Genomic DNA, 22,845 nt, shown 5'->3' with positions numbered 1-22,845 from the left:
TCATGGGTTATTTTTCTGTAATTGATTAATTGCGGTTAACGCGTTAAAGTCCCAGCCCTAATAAAAATGTCTTCAAATGATTACGACAAAATGAAGTGTAACTGTGAACAGCAGAAAATCTGACTTGAGGGGTACAGTTAAGATTTATTTCTTTTTGAAAATATAACCATCAATTTGTCATATGAAAACAATGATACAACCATAAACATTTGTTTACAACAGCATCACAGTTCACACCTACAGCCCTGCAGTACAAAGAAATCGCCCTTACAAGTTCATATATTTTTTTAAATCCCTCAACACCTAAAACATTTTAAAAGCCCAAATGTTAAGAAGACCCTCCCCCGCCCTAAAAACTTTCACCAGATTTACCCGTTGTTGGTACCCATGGAAAGAGTCAGGACAAAAAAAGTGATTTAATCAAAGAAGAATGGGAGGGGAAGGAATCCAGCTATAAATGTGTAAAGCTCAACTTTGCCTTGTCCCAAACAGAGCTACACACACTAAATCTTCACTGCTTTTCTATCATATCAGGGGATTTGTCGAGCAGGAAATTCTGCCAGTGATTTACGATGTGATAAAGTGGCTTTAACGTATACCATATCTATAGCTGGGAGCTTTTCCTGGCCAATAACGGCACTTCACACTGGTGTTTCTGTGAAAAAGAGAGTGACTAGCTGAAGAGAGAAGACAAAGCTTTGCCTTACACTCTAAGTACATTACCAGGAGTTTAGAAAAACAATCACCCATTCAGTACGAAAGTCATTTCAAAGGGGAAGATCAATGTCTTTTCAAAGCTACGCAGCATTGTTTTAATGTAATAATGATTACTTTGCATACAAACAGAACCGAGCCTCTGGTTTCACTCATCAGTTGCCACGGCTACATGATGTTTTTTAATTCTGAATGAATTATTCTACTTTAAATTATTCAGAATTCAAGTGTTCTGCTTTGTTTTCACATTAAAATAGTAATTCCAAATTGAGGTTTACATGGAAAACAGGTTTATTCGGCTTTATTTAATTCCTCTTTAGGTCTGAGGGTTGGGATGGGTTCTGAATGGACAGGGGGAGAACCTGACGTATTCACCTCTACTGGTAAAAACACACAAAACAAACCTTTTCTTTTCAGCTACAACAGAGAAGAGCATATAATAAGAACTATTTTCACTTTTATTTTGATGTAGTTTTGAAGCAGCAGGTTCATAATGTGTATAATATGTCTGTGTGTGTGTGTGTGTGCAATACATCTGTGTGTTTGTAATATGTCTGTGTGTGTAATATGTCTGTGTGTGTAATAAATCTTTGTGTGTAATATGTCTGTCTGTGTGTGTGTGTAATATGTCTATGTGTGTGTAATATGTCTGTGTGTGTAATAAATCTATGTGTGTAATATGTCTGTCTGTGTGTGTGTGTAATACATCTGTGTGTGTGTGTAATACATCTGTGTGTTTGTAATATGTCTATGTGTGTGTAATATGTCTGTGTGTGTGTGTAATACATCTGTGTGTTTATAATATGTCTATGTGTGTGTAATATGTCTGTGTGTGTAATAAATCTATGTGTGTAATATGTCTGTCTGTGTGTGTGTAATATGTCTATGTGTGTAATATGTTGTCACCTGCGCGTCATCGCTACAGGACGAGCATACGCTGAACGACTGGAATTAATTTAAAGACGGAATTAAGCATTTACAAAATAGAGGAATTATTTGATTTAGATTTAAAATCGTAATAAACCAGCCACCTAATTCAGATTTAAGTTTAATTCGGAATTACATTTTCATTTGTAATTAAGTGTTTACAAGGTCAGTTTAAAGATGATTTAACTTTTATTCTGAATTAAAGCTCCCATGTAAACGTGGCCACTGACTCCACTGTTATATTGTGGAAAATCCCACCAATCAAAAACCACCGTTCACTTCCTTTGTTCTGTCACACAAGAAAGGCAATGCGTGCACATGCACAAATAACTCACAAATGCAACATGCACACACTGACGCACACACACACACACACACACACACAATCTCTCTCTCACACACACACACACATGCTAAAACACATGAACGCACACTCCGTTCACACTGCAGCTAGGGATGGGGTGAGACACTTTAGTGGTGACATGTTACAGCGAGGAGAGCAAGGAGAGTGAGGAGAGCAAGGAGAGCTCCACCGCCACACACACATGTTGTTAGTCATTCCTTCACCTCGATGTCACGGTGATTGGACCAATCATTACATCACCACTGAATCACATGCCTATTGCACCACTATCACTCCCATATTGATATGTTGGTTATAGTTTTATATTCATTGTACTGTATTAGAACATTATGTCATATAAACATGGTTTCATAATCACTTTTATGTTCACACGTCCACTTTATCACAAGATCACTGTCATTTTGACACCCACTATAATAGTACATCACTGTTCATTGTCACAAATCCACTGTCATAGAAAAAAAGAAAAACACTGTTGTCAGCTGATGTGTGCGCACTGTGTTGTGATGTTGTCGTCACGCGCGTGTCACTTCTCATCATTTTTAAATCATTTTCATGTTAACCCGTCGAGGGCCGCTAGTTTCTGCCACCTCCGCCGAGGCCCCGTTTGATTTGCGGGGGACGTACTCAATATCAAAGTTGCTCTTATGGCGTCCTTTGCCTCGACTCCAGGCGAACAGAAGCAGAAAGCAGAAGATGACCACACCTAGAAAGGACAGGCAGCCCATGGCTGTGGATATAATAATGGTCTTTATGTCGATGGGGAGTGTCATGTTGTACAACACTGTCCCATTGCCCCATGTGTTGTTGGAGTCCGTCAGAGAGTTGGAGCTCCTGTTGCTATGGTAGGATCTGTCGGCAATGCCCGTGCTCTTTACGGCTAAGGAGGCCGACAGGCTGGCGTTGCCTGCCGGATTACTGGCAATGCACAAATACACACCGCTGTCATGCAGTTCTGCTGCCTTTATCTCCAGGGTACCGTCGGACTGAACCTCTACCCGACCACTGCTTTTGGTTGTGATGTAGCGTCTGTGAGGCGTAACCCAGACCACAGAGGGCCGGGGCGCCCCCTCTGCCATGCAGCTCAGACGGGCTGGCTGCCCTTCATCAGCCATCAGCAGCTGAGTGGTGTTGGGTCCGATGCGCGGCTTGGTGCACGTCATGTATCTGGAGACTAGTGGTTCTTTGAGTTCACGGAGCGTTTTCCCCAGGAGATGCTCGGGTGCACTGCATTCAGGCTGCAGGTCCAAAACCTGCAGAGAGGGGGGCTTATGAACGTTGAGCAGCCAAAGTAATCTGCAGTCACACACTAATGGATTCCCACCCAGACAAAGCCTCTGAAGGCTATCTGGGGAACCGAACACCCCCCTCTCCAGAGAGTCCAGGTGGTTCTGCGACACATCCAGTAACTGCAAAGACTTGAGACCCAGAAAGGCAAGAGGCTCAATGGAAAGGAGCTGAGCCCCTTGGAGGCGGAGCTCCACCAGGTGTGGAAACTGGCCCAGCTCCCCCTGGTGGATGTGCTGGATGTGGCTGTAGGACAAGTTCAGATGGGTGAGGTAGGGCAAGCTGCGCAACGCTTGGCCGGGGAAAGCAGACAGATTAGTGTTGGTTATGAACAGCGTGGTGAGATTGAGGCCATGCAGTGAAAAGGTAGGCAGTGCATCCAACCACGGCCAAAAGTCGATTTCTAGATGCCGAAGACTCGACAACCGCTTGAAAGAAAAAGGCTTCAGAAAGCTAATGCTAAGGTATCGCATGTGCAGTTCAACAAGACTGTGCAGATGTGACAAAGCTTCAGTGGGGACCACTGTCAGGTTAGAACGTTCTAGGGTCAAACTTTGAAGAGTGAGTAATCCTGTGAAGGCCCGCTGGGACACAAAAACCAGCTCGTTATCGCCCACCTCCAGAGACGTCAGTCTGCGCAGATCTTGGAAGGCATGATCCAGTAGAACCACCAATCGGTTGTGGCTGAGATCTAAGTGGGTCAGGTTGGTCAGGCCTGACAGCACACCAGCAGGAACTAGCTGAAGCAGGTTGCTACGGAAATTTAGCGAGCGGAGAGCTAGCTGGGAGCGAAACGAACCAGGTTCAACCACGCTGATGAGGTTGTCACTGAGGTCCAGGTCCTCAAGCTGCTGGAATGAGGAGAAGTTGTCTGGAGTGATGATCCGCAGCTTGTTCTTGCTGAGGTCCAGGGCACGGGTCTCAATGGGGATGCCCTCTGGAATGCAGGGCAGACGCTTGCGATGGCAGCTGACCGACTTGGTTTGGGCGGAGCACTCACAACGGGCCGGACAGCTCAGAGCGGGACTGGCCAGGAGAAGAAGCAGGGCCCCACCCAGGAAGAGGTGCCAGTGGAGCAGGGCTAGGTGTTGCATGTCTCTTTTACCCACGTTGGCCTCTTTCATGGCACAGCTTCGTGTTCACACAGAGCACCATCACGAACTCCTGCAACACAAAGACAGGAAAAGGAAACGTCAAACTATGCCCCACCAAACACAGGCTAGGGTTTGGGTCAATTAGATAATAAATTACAACTTTGGTGAAGTTGTAATTTATATTGCTGTTGTAATTAAATTATAACTGAGTTGAGATAATTGATAAAAACTGTCAATTGTAATTTAATTTAACACACATATGTACTGAACAAATGTTAAAACATGTTTCAGATCAACTTTTCCTCCTACCTGTCAATTATTGTTCACACTCATACAGGTGGTAATGGTTAGAAATGTTAGGATTTAAGAGTTTTATTTAAAGCTAGGGTAGGTAATTTTCTCCAGATACACTTTTTAAGTTTTTGGTTGAAATTTTCTTCGTCCTGACAGAAATTAAGATCTTATGTTCTCTGAAAAAGGACTGAAGACAATCCATCATCTGAGCAGCTGTAAACCTGTAATAACTTTAACCAATGGAAAAAAACAAAGCGTTTTTTTTTAACCAATCACGTCTCCCTGCTCGTTCTCGACCCCTCGCATGCACGAGTTCACACTGAAATCGCGTCACCGCTGACAGAGTTAAAACAGAATTTTTGGTCATTTTTTTCTAAATATATAAAATGATAAAGTTTGTTGTTTGCTGCTGAATGAGACATGAGACAATGACGTTTCTACACAATACAAGTGATGAGCTGAGGTCTGCTGCTGGAGCAGCTGTGCGGGTGCATGTGAGTCAGACGGACCACAGAGAGGAGGGGCGAGGGGGGTACAGGCGGATCCATCGGGGAAGCTACATTCAAAATCATGCTAGCTTTTAAAAATCGCTTACCCTAAGCTTTTAAAAATCGCCTACCCTAAGCTTTTAAAAATCGCCTACCCTAAGCTTTTAAAAATCGCCTACCCTACCTTTAAATAAGGATGATACAACTATACAGAGAAACAATAGTATAAATGTAACTAATGTTACATCCTCCAACTCTTATCCCTAGATGGGCTTTAAGATAAGATGTTATAATCCATGCACTAAAATGTGAATTTGCTAAAATGACAACATACGCACACATAAAATAGCACATTTAATCACCACAACAGGCCTATAACTTTTGAAATTTGAATTTGAAATGTTTAAAATTGAACTTTTGAATTTTTTATTTTTTTTTCCAATGTAAGTAGAATATAATTCTGTGTCAACCAACACGATCATTCAACCATATTATCAACTCAGTTGCTCATTTGGAATCATTGTCATCCAAAACGATGGGTTGAATACCACCATGTTAATCAGGGTTGGCCGTTACATTCTATATGTGTCGTGATGTATACATCTGTAGTCAGGTAACACAGCAAACTTTTATTTATTAATATGATTCTCTTGAATCATATTAATTCTCATTGATTAGGAAGCCTAACAAGGTAACTAAGAGATGAGAAACTAATTGGATGATAGATAATTGATAGATTTTTTCTACTGACCTGTAGAGATGCTAACAGGAAGCTAACACAAGAGGAATGTTACATTCTATGAGATCATTTAATTCAAACTCAGTATTTATGAACTTTAGTAATTGAGAACATAATTAGGACCCCAGCACAACAGTGCATAGGACCCTATTGTAATGCACCTCACTTTTATTATTATTATTCTTACAGAGGAAATAATGGCATTTTTGAGGGCCTAACCAAGTTTAAAAACTCATGTATGTATATAGGGACTGTTGAAAAATGTGATATTTTAAGGGAATTGCACGTGAATGGCAAAATGACTCAGTAGCGCCCCCTTGAAAATCTGTAGAGAGTGATGATGTCAGAATTCTTCAGTGTACTGAAGAACTATTACTTCAGTACACTGAGGATTTCCCTGATCTGGGTAAATTCTGTTAATTTCTACCACAACAGATTATGATAGTTATTAAGAGTTTGCCAAAAAATTGAGTTACTGTTTAACCCAACCGTCATTCATAGTCATAGCGCCACCTATTGGTAAAAGGAAATCATAGACATTTTATTTACACAGAACATTGCAGGAAAGTTTATGATATAATCCTTGAAAATGGTCAGCTACGTCTCAACACTAACATTTCTGTCACACCTCGACATGCAACAGACCTCAACGTGCACCACGTCCTGACATGCGTGTGGTTGCGTGGGCCCATTCAATGCTGTTTATAAAGTACAGCGATTACAATAGTGAGGCTGCTCAGCATCATCAGTGTTCCCAAAAAAAGTGAAATAGTTTAAAAAGTTGAAAAGTGAGTAGTAGGACGGAAGAAGATGAAAAATAATAATAATAATAATAATAAAAGTACAGCAATTACGATAATGAGGTTGCTCAGCATCATCAGTGTTCCACTTTTTTTTTTTTTTTTTTTTTTTTTTTTTTTTTTTTTTTTTTTTTTTTTTACCTTGTCTGCACATGCTGTCGAAGGTTAACACTACAAGAAGTGCAATCTTTTAACAGCAATGCATATTTTATTATTGCAATTAAATAAATTTATTTATTTCATTGCATAATTGTGACCATCACCAGCCCTCCCTAGGGAAGGGTAAGAAATACTTTATTAAAGGGAGGATGTAAAAAAAAGAGAGGGCAGTGTTTACACCAAGGTGAGGGGTTGGAGGGGGGTGGGGAAGTTAACAGGGAAGAGGGATACAAGATAGGATATGGAATGAGTGGGGAATAGTTGTTAGGTTCCAAGTGATGCGATGTGAAATTGTGGTTGTGTATATTGTGCAGTTTGGTGACCAGTGTGCGGTTTAGGAATAATAGTGGTGGCTGTGAACAGAGGAAGAGGTGAGTGGAAATTCCATAAAACAGGTATTTGGGAACAAGGTGCAAGGTGTCTAAGGTTGAGCCCAGTATGAGTGTTATCCCACAGCCCAAGGCCAGTGCATACATGACAAATGTATTTCCAAGAACCGCCACTGCAAAACCCACGAGCCGCCCCCGGGCCCGAAGAAGCAGTCAGGCCAGCAGCGAGAGCGGGCAGCCTAAGGGCCCCCGGCGACCACCCCACGGCCAAGCAGCCCCCCGCACGCCCCCAGGTCCCAAGCCGAGAGGCAGCCATCGCCCCCCCCATACACACCCGAGAAAGCCCCGAGGAGCCAAGGACCCAGCGCACCACGCCACCGATCCCACCCCCAACCCCCAGACCCCCCACCCCACCGACCCCCCCCCCCCCACACACCCCCGCGCCCAACCCCCCGAGGGGAGGGCCCAGAGAACTCCCTGCCCGAGGCCCCAGCGGAGGAACCGAAGCCCACGCCCAGCAGACGACCAGAGCCGCGCCGAACGGGCAGCCGGCGGGCACCCGCCGGCGAGCCCAGAGCCAGCAGGGGCCCGACCCCAGGCCAGAAGGACCCGGAATGGATGCAGCACCAGGAGCAGCCCGCCCAGGGAGGACGACCACACCCCAAGCCGCATAAGGCACCAGGGGGCCGCTGGGAGTCCCCCCGCCGGCCCCCAGGCACCCCAACCTAGCCCCCCATGGCGCCCCAGATCACCCCCTGCTGATGCCGCCCGCGCCACGAGCTTCAGTTTTTTTTAAAGCCAGGGCCCCCCCCAAGGGCCAAGCCAGACCGCCCCGCCGGGATGTGGCCCCCTGTTCGGGCCCCGACACCCTGCCTCACGGGGCACTGCCCAAGCAGGGGCCGTACCAGTAGGTACGCAAGGGCGCGGCACGCGCCACCCGCCCCGAAAGACCCCCGCCACGACCGGCCCGGCCAGCAGGCCAAGCACCCCGGGCCCCAGGAGCACCCCCCGGGAACAGGACCCCCCAAGGGCAAGCCCCCGGGCCAAGCCCCCCGGGACGCGCCCCCCACCCCGGCCCAGGACCCGGCCACAGCCCAGCAGAACCGCACAGCCCCAGACGGCACAAGGCCAGCAGCCCAGGGCCCGCCGTCCCCCGGACGGCGCAAGCCACGGGGCAGCGCCCCCCGCCGGCCCGCGAGCAACCGGCGACCCCCACCGCGGGGACGGAGGGACCCCAACGGCACACATCAAGTAAGGGACAGCAGCCCCCAGCCAAAGATGCCCCGGACCCACCCACCAGTCCGCAGATGGCAGGACGTACCCACCAGGCGGCCGAAAGCAACCTCAACCACCGGAACAGCTAGCGCCGCCCCCCCCAGTAAACAGCATCATCCCGAGGCGCCAAACAACCCCGCCCCAACCCCGGTGAGGACACCAGCACCCCCCCAGCACACCCACCCCCAAACCGGCGAGGCAGGCCGCCCCGGGCCCGCACACCGCGGGGCCCGCCCCCAAGGCCACCAGGAGACGAAACAAGCACCAAGCCACACCCAAGGGGGAGAGGCACCCCCGCGCCCCACCAGGCCGACACCGCCCGGAAAGACCCCGCAAGGAGAGACCCCGGCAAAGCCCCTCCGAGACCCACCGCCACGCCCGACCGCACCATCGTGATGTATTTTTACTCTATGCAGTGGCCCAGCCACCAACAGAGGGGCCAGGCCCCCACCGGAGAGGCCCAAATGTGTGTACCAACCCACCACCCTGTTATGGTGCCTCTCCATTCCCCAATGGAGAGGCACTTCCCGATCCCCTGTGTGAATGTGTGTGTTTGGTGAATGTATGGGGTGTGATTAAAAGAAGGGGGATGGAGGGGAGCGGTGCTCCCCATCCAGCCTCTGTGGATTTATGTGTATGTGGTGTAATAGGCCGGAGGGTGTAAGTGATAATACACCCTCCGGGGGGTGGCATGTTGAGATGTGATTAAAATTGGAGGGATTAGTAGGGCAACTAGGGTGGGAGTGCCGCCCCCACGCCACTACATAGTAACACAGGTGGCGGCCCCCTCCACCCCCAGCCCCACCATCCAGCCCCCCAAGGGTTGGGTATGGGTGTGTGGTGCATTTTGTGAGTGAGCCAGACCAGCTGGGAGTGTGGTGAAGTGAACATGTAGGAGGCCTGTCCGGTGTGAGCCGGGCCCGTCCGCATGGCGGGCCACGCGAGAGGGTAGATGGCGCAGACGGGCAAGTGGCACTGTGGGCCCCGGAGCAGCACAGCCAGAGACCCCCCCCCACGGCACCCCCCAGACAGTGTTCCACTAATGCTAATGCTAACCTAATGCAGCGGCCAGCACCTGCATCCTCAATTGCATTTTCTTCAGGGAATGAGGTCTAGTTGTAATTGTCTTTCAGGGGATCAATAAAAAAAATGTAATTGTAACCGAGAAAAATGCCGGTCACTATAATCGTAACTGAAATGTAATTGAAAATGAAAAATGTAAGATGTAATTGTAACTGAAAAATGTAATTGAGCCCAACCCTGCAGGCTACCATCATCCTCCTCCAGCAAAATGTAATACAATTACACTTAGAGCTGAAACAAAAGAGCAAAAAATAGAAATACAAGCTGCAGGAAAGAGAGATAGGGATGTTAGCACCAAGGGCTGCAGGCTAACTGGAAGGGTTAGCATTAGCCCCATAGCAAGTAATGACCCTCAGTCGTAAAGCAAGGGGAAATGGCCAAGCACATTGTTGGCCTATTGTGGTGTGTGTGTGTGTGTGTGTGTGTGTGTGTGTGTGTGTGTGTGTGTGTGTGTTGAATGGATTTATTTGCAGATTTATTGCTCTACAGATCATCACGTGGTCATTTCACAAAAATAAATTTACGTCCAAATCGCGATTCTTATAAATTAAGGTTCTGAATCAATTCATCATTTTCAAAAATCTATTTTTTCGAACACGTGTTTCAAGCCAACTCAGCGCTAATGTGCTGCAGTAGTGTTGGTCAAATGTGTTATGGTTTCACCAAAATAACTACTTTTATAGTCTCATAAAACATACGTATATTAAAATCTGCTGATAAAAGCCACATGTACTTAAATGTCACTATTTATTTTCATATTTAATTTAAAATGTTGTCAAACGTCCACTTTTGAAGATAATAAGTGGGTATTCTTCTTTAGTCATTTGAACAGAAACTGAAAAGTTAAACGTCCAACGCGCTCCGGGTACCCAGTGGGATTGTTTCGGATCCTTTCAAAGCGTTTGGTCGGCATATTTGAGTGAATTTCAATTTATTTTGGTTTTTATTGTATTTTGTGTTTAGTTTTGAATGTTGTGTATTATGTTTTTATTCATTTTTTTTATTCATTAACAATAAAAAACACCACAAAACAGTCACATATTTAGATGTGTATTATTAAAATACAAACGTTTACATTGAAATGTCACGCTTCAGCAGCTGTTGGAAGGATTTCGAGTGAAGGAAGTGACATAGTTTACACGCTTGCGTTGAAAGGATCCGAAACAATCAGGGCTGTGATAGAATGGAGCACTGACAGACGCTGTGGCTGTTTTGTTCTGATCACATGTAAAACATTTCATGATGTCATGCTGTTCTTCTCTCTTCTTCTGCTGTTAAACCTGTGTTTGTTTGAGGTAATGAATGAATAAATATGTTTTCAGTCACCACCTGGGATAGTGCTAATGACAGGTGTCATGTATCAATAATAACAGCTCAATGTCCGCCTTTATGTATAAAACTTCATGTAAAGTGTCACCACTTCTTACTTCTTTACCAACATTCAACACGTTGTTGTGCTTTTGGTGTTTTTAAAGCCCTGGTTGGGGCTGTCAATAGTTCACCTGATCACCCACAATGCCGTGCGCTCTATGTCATCTCTGATACTTCCTGTGTTTGATCCGGTTGTGTTGACGATGAACCTAATCACTCTAGACTTTGATTGGAAACGCTCTGAGACCCACAGAAACAATGACTCTAGAATTCTACTGTTTGATCCGCTCTAGACTTGGTTTGTGTTCACACTGACCAAAAGAGGAGGAGTGTGAATGCACCCTAAAATACAGGAATTCTGCGTGACTACTCTCATTCATTAACAGGTATTTTAGGAATCCAGATTTCTATATTGAACACTTGGTAAAACATTTACAGTAAAGAACAAAACAACACGCATAATGAAAGTCAATGTGTTTGTAGCAAATCATTAGATACACTGTGGTTTAAATCAGAGTCTATTTTCCAGTGCATGGCTGTGTGAGACGGAGGAGATAACTCTGGGGTAATGAGGACTCTGGTGAAGCCAAGCCCTTCGCTTCCGAGCTCCAGCTTCCCGCAGCCACAGGTTGTTGAATTGACAGATGGAGGAAAAACCATAATGACCTCATTACCAGCTTTTTGCTCGTGGCTATCTTTGCCAGCTACATGTGTGAAAGGGAACTTGAGTGTTTTAGTGCTAGAAATGAAAATGAACTCATGGCGGTGAAGAGAGATGTGAGGAAAATGAAAGGTGTTGTAAAAAAAAGCTGCAGCCAGCACACACAGACACACTCATATCTTCTTACTTTGATTGTGAGCCGAGCCAGTTATCAGCCCACAGCCATCAGTCCTCCGCCTGCCTAATCAGCCGCATCGCTCGCATCTCCATATCTCCCTCTTCTCTCCCTCACAGCGCTACCTCTCCATCTTTCTTCTGCTCACACATCCTCCAGTCTCAGTGTGTCTGTGGTCCAGGCTGGACAGGCAAAAGCCCCAGTCTGCTCATCCGTGCCTGCAGGCTGGCTTTTTATCGATCGCAGCGCAGACACATCAGATGCCAGGAATGTAGCCTTTAACAAAGAGCAGGCCGTTGCCACAGCAACTACAAGCCCTTGCTCCCATCCGCTCTGTGTTGTCTGCCAATCAAATGAAGGGAAAAGGGAAAAGATTGGGGAGGATCACGTTTCTATGTTCATTCAGTCACAGAATGGGCTACAAGTTGAGAGGATGTTCATCCAGATCCATGTTCATAGCTGTCGCTAGCGAGCCTACGTCAAGGTGTTTCCGACTTGTCATTCTGACGTCTTTGCTTCCTGTCCATCTATCTGCTGCCCTATTATCCATCCACAACCTGCTGCTGCTGTGCTGGGAGAACTGGTTTCACGATGTGTCAGATAGGTGTGTCCGCTTTAACCAACAATCTGCCTGGTGAGTTGGTGTTAGAATAAGAAAAGAACCACTGCCTATGGCAAAGGCTTTTAACATTTAATAACTACAGTTGACTATCGGGAATTAACATGATAGATAACAACATAACTGTAAACATACCTGTCAAGTTTTGGATTTGAAAATAAGGGAAATTTTCTGGCACCCACTACCAGTCGTCCCACCCCCCAACCAAGCTCCAGTATGTCTTATATTTTAATATAGATGTACAAGAAATGTAAAATACCCACTTATTAAATATAATAATGTGATTCTAATCTGGTAGGTCAACCTTTATTAATATTAAAATGCTGTGAACATTCCTACTAGGGCTGGTGATATGAACCAACACTAATATCTCAATATATTTTATCAAAATGGTGAAATATGATATAAATCTAGATAATTTTATTAAATAAAGTCTGACCAGAAAAACAATTTTGGGTTAAATTTGCTGATGTAAAATGTTACACAGACTCATTTATTAATAAACAGCTGATCAATATGTGACACTTATTAATCATCTAACTGAGCTTCACATGTTGTTCTGAGAAGTTAAAACAGCGACTCATAAAACTAGTATTTTGATACATAATAAGCTATAATATGTATATAGATATATATTGATATATGAAATATAGTTTTCTATATCACCAAAGTAGAAAACTCAATACATCATGAATCTCGATATATCGCCCAGCCCTAATTACTAAATTATAAAACAGCCTAAATAAAAACATAAATGTGTATATGAATCACGTGTTTATTTAATATACTTACAGTTTATATACAAGTCACATTTTATTTTATTACATATTTTATTATAATTTCTCATACTCACTCATGTGGTTCTCTGGTATTCACTAATGACTTATTAAACACATTTATTACAGACTTTACATTATTTAACACTTTATAAACAGTGTATATTTGTGGAGCTTGTGATTGGATGATTTTTCATGGTGACTTACGTGGTTCCTTCTGCTGTGGTAGACGTTAAAATATCAGTTATTAATCTAACAGAACGTGCAACTGTGTCACATCCTGATGGTCTTTATGAAGATAAACTCTATGTTATATTTTATAACGTATTTACACCAGTTCTTAGTTTTTATCACCAGAACGTCTTCATTCATCATCTCTGTTCTGTTGTTTCTGGGTTTGTTGCTGATGTCAGCACTAATCTAATGAGAGCTGCCACCAAGCCAGGCCATTTCAGGAGGAAGTTCTCACGAGGCTAGTGACGGCGTTCAGTTTAGTAAGACATCTTTGATTTATTATTACGTTAAAATACGGGATATTTACGGGAAAATAATAATACAGGAAAATGGCGGGAAAGAAGGTCAAATACAGTTTCCCAGATAAAACGGGATACTTGACAGGTATGATTCTATTTAAATATATCTGTAATGACATTGTGACGAGTCAAAACTGTGTTTATGACTTCAACAGTGTTCTTTGCAGAAGAAATGGTGTTTGCGGTCATTGATAAGATGGTGGGCCGCTCCAACATGATGCATAAAAGTGCAAATGTAGCAAACAGCTAGCCCCTCCTCCTACCTGTCATAACTTCTGCCACAGTAACAGATATCAGCAATATCAATTTGTCGAGTCAAAACTCTCGTATCTGTAATTACATTTGGACTAGTCATAACTGCAATTAATGATATCTGAAATTTGAGATATCGCTAACCACAAATAATTTAAAGATATTTCTTCGAATTCAAGATATCTAAACGTCATTTTGACTAGTTAAAACGTAATTAAATATATTTCTGATGGAAGGGAGTTGAAGATACAGTATCTTTGAAATCATGACTAGTCAGAATAAAACTGTATATAAATGAAGTTATGTATAGTCCTAATTTAGTTGCAGATATCCACATCTCACATTGTGCCGATCCATAGCTGAATTAAAGATCAATCCTACAGATCAATAGGGAAAGTGGCCTCATTTGTCCTATAGGAGGAATTACAGTATGTTGTGGATATCTGAATTTACAATTGTGGATAGGAAGAATATCATTGTAGATATTGGAACTATGAAGGATTAAATTATTATTACATATCCAGGCTAGCTATTCCATGTTTAAAGGGCTTTCCTTACCCTGACTCCTGAATCTATCAACTTCTATCAGCTGCAGCCCAGCAAACACATGAAGAAAGCTGTGTTTTTGGAACTGGGTCACCAGTTTATTTCGCTTTCGCTTCATCATTAAATTGGACAAGCCAGTAGGATGCAGCTTTGACAGGATGACGACTCTTTTAGACAACGTGTCTTCTCGTTGTGTGTGTGTGTGTGTGTAATGTACAAACATAGCAACTGCTTTGACTGTGTGGAACCTGAGCTGCAGTGTGTGTCTTCACCGTTCCCTGCAGAACAGCTGAATGGATCATTGACGAGAGCTGAAGCTGTGAAACACATCATGACACCTCTGTGTGGACTCGTCCTCATATAGACTGATCATTATTTGAAAGAAAAGGGCAGTTTCTGAAAACTGTAACCTTTTTCCCTCATGTGTCCAAAAATGTTCATCTAAATGTCAAAAGCAGTAGAAACCAAAAATGACAAAGAGCTTTTAGTAGCGCGCTAAGATAGAAGCTGAATGTTCCCATTGGAGTGACTGGAGTTTGTTCACACACGGTTTATTTAAAGACAACAGGGTCATTTCAACACATTTATAGGACATCCCACATTGTTAATTAGTGATTCATCAATATTCACACTATACATTTCTAGTTTGATTAGATACATTTTTTTTTAAGGACAATTTAGTGAGGGGGCGTGTGTGTCCTAATCACTAGTGATGTGAACAGTCTATGTTCATAGCTCTAAGCTGATCACATTACAGGGAGCTGAGACATATGCTAAGTAGTTTACTGAACATGTTCCAGACCCAAACACACACTGACTTAGTGACTATTTAGAGGAGCTGACATGTCCACCAGATAGGATGTATAGCAGATCTATTTCTATATTCTGAGAGAGTGGGTGGAGCTTATTACTATACCATATTTACCTTTATATGTGATGGAGTTACTGACATATTGGAAGATGAACATGGAAGAAAAATAAGGACACACCCCCTCACTACATTGTCCATATCTCAATAAGTATTGATCAGATCAAACAAAAAATACAGTGTGAATATTGAATAATCATGGAACAATTGGGAAACATTTCCAAATGTTTTAAACAAAAGTTTATGGCATGTCCTGAAAATGTGTTGAAATGACATAGAATGAGCCATTAGCTCTTCAAAACCAGCTGTTTTCTTTGGTAGTGTGCAACCAACTGGAGATTATCCACCAACAATCAATTTTATTGGCAAGTCTTGTCACGACCAGCAGAGAACGTCAGCAAAACCAGTTTGAATTAAAATAGGAAACCAATGCTCTCCAAAAACGTTTCAAATGAAAACAACTCCATCCTCAGATCAGCAGAGGTTTTCAAACTCTCACTGAGTCAGCAGTTTTCTCTCTAAGCTTCACGACCTTTAAATAAGGCAACGAGAGATTCAAACCTGCACTATAGTGACGACGCTGATATTTAGGAGCTTAGAGGTAATTATCAACCAACTGTACGACTGTTGCCTTTAACGTCACACATTGAAACGTGACGTGTTACTGCTTTCAACTTCACTGATTAACATTTCAAACTAAATCAAGCATTTGAAGCTTCTCTTTTATTCTGAAGGCTACTAAGTTTAAAAAGCTGCCTTGATGCTGAGATAAGAAACTAGAGCTGTAGAGGTTTTCATGATGCGTCATCAAACTGGAAGTGGCCATATTGGAGGTAGTCAGCAGGTAAAGAAAGCAGATTGTGAACGTTTTCGGCTATACCAATCGGTCAGACCGTGAAAAAGATTTGGAGTTTTATAAAGTGCCAAAAGTTAGAACGAATCAGGGAGAATAATGTCAACAGTTATCAGAGGAAAGGAGGCGCTAGTGGTTAGCGAAGCTAAGCCAGGAGGCAAACATCTGGACAACATCTGAATTTGTTCGGCCCATTTCTTGTCAGGTTAGTGAATTGTTGATAGCAGCGGCTAAACTAGTTTTGTAGTGTGATGATCATGATATAATTCATATCAAGCTACTGTATGTGGCATTATTGACTTCATAGAATCACGTTTAATAATAAGTAGCAACACAGTTGTTAAAATGTAGAGCTAATATGTAGAGCTGTATTTGTATTTGGTCATTTTCATTTGCAATACAAACATTGTTTTTGTTGGATTTGTTATAATTTTTATGTTATGGAACTCTAATGACATGTATGGCATCACATATGTCAAGGATGTGCAGTTGACCTTTTTGGAGCCAAAAGGTCAAGGTCAAGGTCAAGGCCCTGTCAAGTGTCAAAATCTAACATAATCCAGATTTATCGTACAAGTTTGATGGTTACATTTACGGTATGAAAAGCTAATTTCAAGTGGAGTATTTTATTTCATGGACCGAAACTGTATGACCTACCAATAAAAAGATCGGTAAATCAAATAAAATCACATCAAGTTTTATTTCTAAAGCGCTTTACAACAATCGGAGTTGACCAAAGCGCTGTACACAATAAAAAATACAATTTAAAAACAGCATAATATACAGGTAAAAACGGACCATTGTCACATTTAAAGTGCCACAGAACTATGTATCAAACGTCTTTCTAAAGTCTTTAGTTTTGCTTTGAACAGGAGCAGGTTTTTGATGGAACGTAACTCAAGCGGCAACGAGTTCCAGAGTTTTGGACCACAGTAAAAGCACCATCACCCCACTGTTTGTAACGTAACCTGGGCACCTGGAGCAGGTGGTGTTGGGCAGAATGTAGGCCTCTGCTGGGCTGGTGAGGGTCAAAGTGTCACATAAATACAAAGGCCATGGATGGAACAGAAAACAAAAAGCAAAAGTTTGAACTGGATTCTGAAAAGGATCAGGAGCCAAACCAGGGCGTAAAGGACGGGTGTGATATGGTCATGTTTGTGAGAGTTTTTACACAAGCTGTAATCTGAGTATGGAGGTCTGATTGAGTCCAAAATAGGGGTCATAGTTCATGACGTCACAAAAAAACTAAAAAAACTTTTTCCCTATAACTTGGCCACAAATTGAGAAAGACTGGTACCATTGAACAACGTTTCCTTTCAATGTGTGACCTGGTCCTTCACTAAAAGTCATTTTTAAGGTCAAGGTCAGTCTTCTGTTTTTCCTGCATTATTATTTTCAATTTAATTAGTAAAAAGAACAAACTTGTCAACAAATCCAGATACATGTTGTTATTTTTGCCAATTTTTTTCATATTGCCAAATACGTATTCGCCTTGTGAATAGAGGTGTGGCCTAGTTCTCATTGTATTCCAGGTAAAAGGTCTGACTTTTATCTAAAGGATGACCCAGATTGGGTTAGGGTTAAAAGCAGGTAGTTGACCATATCAGGATACGCAATAAACGGAATCGTATGAATCTGCACCCCCAACAAACCGTAACTTTTCCAAATATCATGACCAAGTCCTTCCCTGTGTGCCTTTGCATCTATAACGCATTTTGAGGGGCTATTCTGTGCTATCGCAGTGTTTACCTCCGAGTGCCTCCAATATGGCCGTGCATTCGGGTTACTGCCTAGAACGTGATGTAGGTGAAACCGTCTATAGATGGACCATGTACAGTATATAAGCACAATCATGACAGGAACAACATGGTCCACCAACTAACACTACATTAAATAGATTATTGAATTACATCAACTATTACACATAATTCATTATGGTATTGATTAAATATAGACTAAATGTTGCATGAGGTTCTTCATCAACAGAATCAGGTAAAACATCTAGAATAGTTTCTAAAGACTGACTTACGTGTGTGAGAAAGCTGCTCCGTGTCGATAAAGCCACAGACTGAACACGTGTGTGACACACACACACACACACGGTGGGATGCTAGAATCCATCGCAGGATAAGCAGGTGTGAAGGAAGGATGGATGCATTGACACCACATGCTTCTAACGTAACAAACAAAGTGTCTTGTTCAAGGACACCAGTGAAAGAAACGTGTCCTTTCTTTAACTAAAACATTTCACTGTTCACCTACAACCCAGCAAATCTACCTTTTCAAAATGAAAAAGAACCCAAAAAACAAATAAATACATAAACCATTTATGAAAAAATGTCATTTAGTTTGATTTCACCTTTTTCTTAAAGCTCAATAACTCAGGTTTAAATGGAATGTGATTATTATTTAACTTCATTTCTAAAATGACGCTTTTCCACCTACAGTATATGTCAATTACAAATATATTTTCAATCATTAAAGTTCAATTACATGTAATCCCCATTACTGAGCTTTTATTAAATAACTTCATAAAACATAACCTTTCTCTTATGTTAGCTTTCTGTTAGCATCTCTAATGCTAACGGGTTAGTTTGACCCATGTCTTAAATCAGCTGTAAAATACACTAAGAATATAATATCTATCATCTCATTTTTTAATTAATAATATTCTTGACTTTATTTTCATTTTTTTATAAAATGGTAAAATGATTCTTAAGAGAAGTGACAGGAAAACTTAATACAAAACATATTTTAATAAATATTAACTATATATGTGTAAGGCATAGAACTGTAACATAGTTCACAACTTTACATTTAATTACAATTGTAATTGAGTTTTTCTAGAATTCCCATGGCAATTACAATTACACAGTCAATTATCGAAACTAATCAATTTAATTATAATTACAACAGCAACAGGTTTTTTTCTAATTAAATTCAATAATAATTGTAATTACAAAATTACAATTATGATAGAGCCCAACTCTGGTGTTGATTTATTTCTTGCATATCTATGTACACACACTGTAAACATCCTATTAATCTAAACTCTACTGATGATCACATGATCCACTGGTGAAAGGGTGAGACGTAGCCAATCAGCAGCAGCGATCTGAGCACCTGACCCAGGCTGACCTTCACCACACACGTAGCACTGGTGTCACACTCACCTCTTATTTATAGAAACACATGGAGCCAGACACACACACACACACACACACACACACACACACACACACACCACACACACACCACACACACACACACACACACACCACACACACACACACACACACACACACACACACACACACACACACACACACACACACACACACACACACACACACACACACACACACACACACACACACACACAGACACACACACACACACACACACACACACACACACGCACACACAGACACACACACACACACACACACACACACGCACACACAGACACACACACAAACACGCACACACACACGCACACACACACACACACACACACACACACACACACACACACACACACACACACACACACACACACAGACACACACACACACACACACAGACACACAGACACACACACACACACACACACACACACACACACACACACACACACACACACACACACACACACACACACACACACACAGACACACACACACACACACACACACACACACACACACACACACACGCACACACAGACACACACACACACACACACACACACACACACACACACACACACACACACACACACACACACACACACACACACACACACACACACACACACACACACACACAGTCCTGTGCTATGCTATGCTAATGTTGTGTGCGTGGGGGGGGGTCATTAGGAAGGACAGCCTACAGGGTGGGGGTGTTTTTGGAGGGGGGCTGGATTACAGAAGCTCTGAAACTTAGTGTGAGGCTGAAAAGGTGCCGTAGGGCAGAGCATGAGTCAGCGACAGAAGCAGAAACAGAGTTTATACGCTATGATTTTAATGTGAGCTCAGACAGGTTTCTTCTATATTTACCTCTCATTATTTTCATCATCATTTCAAACAAAATATTTATTTAGTTCAGCAACATTTTCCAAAAGTTTTGAGTTTGAAGAGTTCTTGATCTGAAATGGTTCCCATCCCATTAAAGGATCCTCCACTGTTTTTACTAATGTGTCCTAAAACCTCTGAAATGTCCTTATTACAGTAGTAGATCTATGCCTCACAAAACTCATTATTTTGCACCATATTCCTTTTATTAACTTTAAAAATGGGACTACTTTACCGTTTGAGAGCCGCCATGTTGAAATGACATCATTGATGACACAAATCGCCTCCTTCAGTCCATTGAGTTCTATATGAGGTGATGTATTCAGGATCATTTCACAGCTTTTTCAGTCAAAATAACAACACGTTAAAATAAGCAAAACTGGGCTCAAATAGTTCACAAAATATTCTTAGTTCTTAAAGGCTTCTGGTTACAATGTAGTAGTGTTGTGTTCAAGGCCACACTATGAGACCAAGACTCACCCAAGACCAGAATTCACAATTATTCTACATATTTGAAAACAATATTTTTATGTCAGCTGAATGTACAGCAAGTGTTTAAAAGCATTTCTGCCAAAAAATAATGATTCTGATTCTGATTCTTTGAGTTGTTCAGGTCAACAGGTCACAGATTTCACAAGATCATTTTTTAGTTTGAAAAAGCCTTTAAACAGGTTATTTTTATTAATTCACTTAGTTGATACAGTTTAATGTAATTACTGTAATGTAACTAGAATATTCTATTATAAAGGTTTCCAACTGTAACTGTAAAAGTGAAACTTTCTGAAATAAAACTACAAACTAGTTGTCATCAGTGTAAAAAACATAGATCTACAGGTAGATGTGAAACTAAATAAAACAAACCATGGAACAGTCATGTGACAAATCAATCAATAATTCTTGTTGAGAATTATTATTATTATTCTGGATACAGTGGAAACAGAAACTATAAATAATAATTATATTGTGAACCTGTTTATATTGTAGGGAACATATTATATACATAAATGTAATTAGAGTCTAAAGACACAAAAAACACCACTTTAAAAAGATAATAAACTAATATAAAACCTCTTTACAGTTATTTGACTCATTCTGCGCTTGCGCGACTTGTGTTGATGACGCGCTGGTGACGACATAATCCAAGATGGCGGCGGCCTGGACTACAGCTGATATTATGTAATAAAGCCTTAAAAGACATGGATATAATGAAAAGAGTGGATGGACAGAGACATAAACATGTAGACTTTAACACACACACACACACACACACACACACACACACACACACACACACACACACACACACACATTAAGGAAGGTTGTGGTTATTATATGGGGTGGATTAAAGAAAGAATTAAAGATTGTTTTATCCCGTTCTTCTCCATGTTATTATCACATTATAAAAAAGTTTAAAAATAGCAGGAATTAGTGCTGGTCTCTAATGGTCTTCAGGGAAAATCCCGAGTCCGAGACGAGACCGAGACCTTTAAAATTTGGTCTTGAGACCAAGACCGGTCTGGACTACTAGAACACTACAATGTAATATGAGGGCCTGCTATAGTGTGGCATAGGTGTGCAGTGCTTTCTAGTTTACATATCTCATGAAATATGTAGCTGATACATATGTTGTATTGTATGCAGCACATTCATGTCAATCCGCTCTGCTTTTCTAATGCATTGGAATCCATTTCCCTGTAATAATTCTATAGCGTACCCTCCTGAGGATTTGTACATACACTTTTTTGCTCATTTTTCAACCTTTCATTTGTCACTTTGGATCTCCAGAGGCATGAATTGCGTGCAGTGTTTAGTCACGCTGTTGTTTTCTCCTCAACGATAAAACAACGTCTTCTCATGCTTTGCTCATTTCGTGGTTTAACGGTGGCATTAATAATGAAATCATTTCACATGAGAGGTTTCACGTTTCAGCAGTTATTATTGCAATGTGAACATATAACATGCGACTCGCCACAATAAGTCAGGGTTGGGGTCAATTACATTTTACAATTACGTTTTCAATTACAATTCAGTTATAATTACAGTGACCAGCATTTTTTTTTTAAATTACAATTAAATCACAATTATTTTTCATCCTCAAAAAGTCTATTACAATTACATTCTCAATCACTAAATTTCAATTACAATTCATCACAATTACTGAGCCTAAAATAAAAAACTTCCTCTTGTGTTAGCTTTCTGTTAGCATCTGTAATGAAAATGGGTCTTAAATCAGCTGTAGTGGATCATTTAGAGATTTAGTGAAGTAAGTAGTTATTTTATAGTTGTTGTTTATCTTTGTTTACAGTTTTACTTTAAAGCTAACAGTTATTGTTGATTAGGTGAAGGTGATGATGAATGTAGTTAGAGTTAATCATGCTTGGTATAGATCCCTGGAACATTTAGAAATGTAAAAGTCTTTGAGGGACAAAATCAGTAAAATAAAGCTAAAATTATTATTTTTTTTTATCTGTGTTACTGTCTTATTTTTAGGGGTGTGTCATCTAAGGGACCTCACGATTCAATTTGTTTTCGTCAGGGTGCTATACAATTAGATTAATTAACGAT

General features: G+C 41.7%; 1 protein-coding gene and 1 long non-coding RNA gene across 5 annotated transcripts in view; one reads left to right on the top strand and one right to left on the bottom strand.

Annotated features, from left to right (window-relative positions):
• The first annotated feature begins 204 nt into the window (after positions 1-204).
• Positions 205-21,653, top strand: LOC114456681 (uncharacterized). The gene is made up of 3 exons (XR_003672870.1): positions 205-273; positions 20,894-20,901; positions 21,641-21,653. It is a non-coding gene; the product is annotated as an uncharacterized LOC114456681 (long non-coding RNA).
• Positions 1,493-22,845, bottom strand: part of lingo2b (leucine rich repeat and Ig domain containing 2b) — a 69,868-nt gene continuing 48,515 nt past the window's right edge. The window contains exons 1-3 of one of the 4 annotated variants that reach the window (XM_028438586.1): positions 18,237-18,333; positions 11,773-12,102; positions 1,493-4,456 (exon numbers count right to left, since the gene is read on the bottom strand). In XM_028438586.1, coding sequence (XP_028294387.1) covers positions 2,548-4,416 — 1,869 coding nt within the window. In that variant the 5' untranslated portion in view covers positions 4,417-4,456; positions 11,773-12,102; positions 18,237-18,333 and the 3' untranslated portion in view covers positions 1,493-2,547. Of the gene's footprint in view, positions 4,457-11,772; positions 12,103-18,236; positions 18,334-22,845 lie in introns of those variants that run through there. The other 3 variants (XM_028438587.1, XM_028438588.1, XM_028438589.1) reach the window with 3 other exon arrangements.

Source organism: Gouania willdenowi, chromosome 22 (genome assembly GCF_900634775.1).
Source record: "Gouania willdenowi chromosome 22, fGouWil2.1, whole genome shotgun sequence".
NCBI classification, from domain to species: domain Eukaryota; kingdom Metazoa; phylum Chordata; class Actinopteri; order Blenniiformes; family Gobiesocidae; genus Gouania; species Gouania willdenowi.
The sequence above is the reverse complement of the archived record's forward strand: the minus strand, read 5'-3'. Positions and strand labels throughout refer to the sequence as shown.